Raw genomic sequence first — 3,101 nt, forward strand, 5'->3', positions numbered from 1 at the left:
TTCGCATAAATCCCTAATTTTTATTCAATATTTATATAAACATTCGTTTTCAGAATTTGGGTCTTATAAACTATTAATTTACACCTTATATCCTAGATTGATTTTCCTCTATAACTAAACTTATCTTTTCAACAAGTATCCTATTACGTTTTAAGATTATAAAAACCCTAACCTATAAATTTACAACTATTATTATTCGATAAGTCAGTGTGTAAGAGAAAAATATTTCATACAATTTACATTTGCCTACATATATCCATAATTTCTTAATCACGATGATAAAACTTAATTATTATACCTTCAAAGTCATACATTTCGTCCTCCAATGTAGCCACTGTACCACTAACCTCGAAATTACATCGCAACATGTCCGCGCAAATGTTTATCCGAGCCTTAAACTTCAACGAAGACAGTCGAAAAAAGCAAGGATTTCGATCTCGATAAGTATCGCGTGCCCATACGATTATCCCTGCTTAAAGCGGTACACTTTATCTCGTCCATCGCGTGTTTTCATCGAGTTTAACGTACACACGGCCGAAAGACACGTTCGCTAATGTAATCTGAAAAACGCGTGACACGGATGGCGCTTCGATCGCGACGTACGCGAGACTTGAAGGGTCGAGGCGCAGAGAGGTCTCGTGAACGATGCAACAGGAACGTTAGGGAATTCCGAAAGGGTATTACGAGAGAGATACGGCCGCCATCTGACGGAAACTGTCACAATGCCGCGTTTTCAACGTCGGATTATCTTCGTAGTTTTGCTAATCGAACCAAGCGACGACTTTGATCCGACGAAGAGGCTTGTAGCATGACGTGCTGGATTTAAACTCGTCGTGACATTAAATACGTGTATTGTGATGATCGATAACCTATACTCTGCAACGTGATTTAACTCAACGATATTTAGGTTTTCAACGAGTGTAACGCTTAAACGATCGTTATAGAATACGATTATCATTGGAATGCATTTAAAAATATATTTAAGTAACATTTCATAAATATATACAAAATATTGTACAAATAATTTTGTTAATGCTGTTCTCATTGTTGCATTGTTGCAGAAATTGTTCTTTATTATTAAATCAAAATGCAAAATGTAAATATAAAATATGGTGATATAAAAATTTATATATTTATATATAAATATTAATATAAAACTATTAGAAGTAGCTTTAATAGAAATATGGAAAATGTTCTTTATTATTGATTGCAGTTGTACGTGCCTTAAATGCAAGTTGTTCAAGCATATCAATAAACTTTTAAAGTCGTTAAAATAATTATGAGCAACAATAAATATACCAAATGGATATTTGTCGAAAAATTAACTACTACTCATATTAAGTAACCTAATATATCCATACCTACATAACTGTATACCAAATAATATTAGTAACAATAATAATAATATAAACAATAGAAACATCCTTTTATTTAACGTAATTCTTTTCTTTAATTATTAAAATCGAACATATTCCCAAGATAATGTACCTTTACCAAATATAAAGCAATTTATTTACCATAGTTTATTATTAATTATTTCTAACAGTTAGTTTAAAAAAACATATCACATATACGTACTCTGTCAATTATTTCCAAGCACACATATACGCTAATGAACTCTGACGAATATGGAAGGCAGATGCACAGTTGAAGTATGCATCCAGAAGTTATACTAATTATTTGTTTCATTACGAGTCTTCAATCATAGACAAGGCACACACAGTCAAGGCCACGCGTGTAGTCGAAACCGAGGTTGTTTCCCGTGACTGATGTTTCCCAGTAAACACACTGACTATTCTGTCAATTAAATTAATTAAAGCCCAGCGTCCAGGAAACTTTCACGATTGCGAGAAAATTCGTGGAGCATTTCACTTCCCTTCCCGGCTCGTCCTCTTCTACTCGTACCAACGGCTTCCTTCCTGCACTTCAGAGTTCCTGCGCCTTATGAATGCAGCTTTAGCGTGGCTCGTAGAAAAAGTACTTAAAACTTTTACGGTTCGGCCCCTTTCTACGACAGTAATTGAAAAGCCTAGCGGAATAACCAGTCACGTTTAAAAATTAAATTCCTTTTTCCCTTTTAGCAAACTGGTAAATATTTCGCGAGACACCGTAACTGACATACAACTTGCGAAATCATCGTTTCGAAAGGAAGATTTTCCGATCATCGAACGAACGTTGAAAATAGAAGGAAATAGAATAGAAAATATCACGTAACCTCGAATAACTATAACGACGACGAAAAATTGTTTTATCGTTACGTTTCAATGTTTTACAACGCCATTTATGCGACGAATTTGCGAAATTTCAATTATGTGAACGTTTTAAATGACCAACTTTGTCTCCTGGATAAATACCACTCTGAACGTTTTTGCAATCTAAGTTTAACTATCGTTTTGCAGTATCGTAATTTTACGGAGGTCATAAAGGAGGAAGTACGAGGATGAGGCTACATCCATTGGGAAAACCTTCGGTGACAAGGAAGACTTACCCTTGGGTTGACCATGCTTCAGCTTCGAGGATGCTGCGCATAGAGCGTTAGATAAATAATGTAGACGAATGGTGGGAGTGAGGTGGGCGAAGGATGGTCTCCGGTGAATATAAAGAGCCCTGAGAATTGTCAAAAAGAGAAAAAGTGTATTGGGGGTCGTTAGAGAATCGTGAGTCGACAGAGAATTTGTCACAGTTCAGTTATCATCTTCGGTCATTAATGCCATTTTTAATTTTCAACTGAAAATAACAATTTGCATTAGGTCGCACGATAATATAATGACATTTTTGTGAGGGAAATTTTGTTTTATGGCAAATAGTGAAAGGAAACAACTGATTTTGGAAAAATTAATACTGACTTAATGAGGTAAGAACGTACTTATGTGTACTTATTTATCTGCTTTCAGTATATTGCTATAATTAGTACCATATTTGTGACAGTGATTATGAAAATGGTGTAAATAGAAAATTCAAAAGAAACGATTTTATTACTTATTCTGAGTTGCATTCATTTACATTACAATAAAATAAAAATATTTTTGGCAAAATAGTAAAGAATTGGAGTAAAGAATAGATCAAATTTGTAGCTTTATTATAATTAATTTTGTTAATTT

The 3,101-nt window shown here is 34.1% G+C and overlaps 1 protein-coding gene across 3 annotated transcripts in view; it reads right to left on the reverse strand.

The window, feature by feature from the left end:
• Positions 1–348, reverse strand: part of kuz (zinc-dependent metalloprotease kuz) — a 78,124-nt gene extending 77,776 nt beyond the window's left edge. For all 3 annotated transcript variants that reach the window (XM_017909219.1, XM_017909211.1, XM_017909205.1), the window contains exon 1: positions 299–348. In XM_017909219.1, coding sequence (XP_017764708.1) covers positions 299–314 — 16 coding nt within the window. In that variant the 5' untranslated portion in view covers positions 315–348. The remainder of the gene's footprint in view (positions 1–298) is intronic.
• Positions 349–3,101: the final 2,753 nt, after the last annotated feature.

Source organism: Eufriesea mexicana, unplaced genomic scaffold, assembly GCF_001483705.2.
Source record: "Eufriesea mexicana isolate 0111107269 unplaced genomic scaffold, ASM148370v2 scaffold53, whole genome shotgun sequence".
Taxonomy (NCBI): domain Eukaryota; kingdom Metazoa; phylum Arthropoda; class Insecta; order Hymenoptera; family Apidae; genus Eufriesea; species Eufriesea mexicana.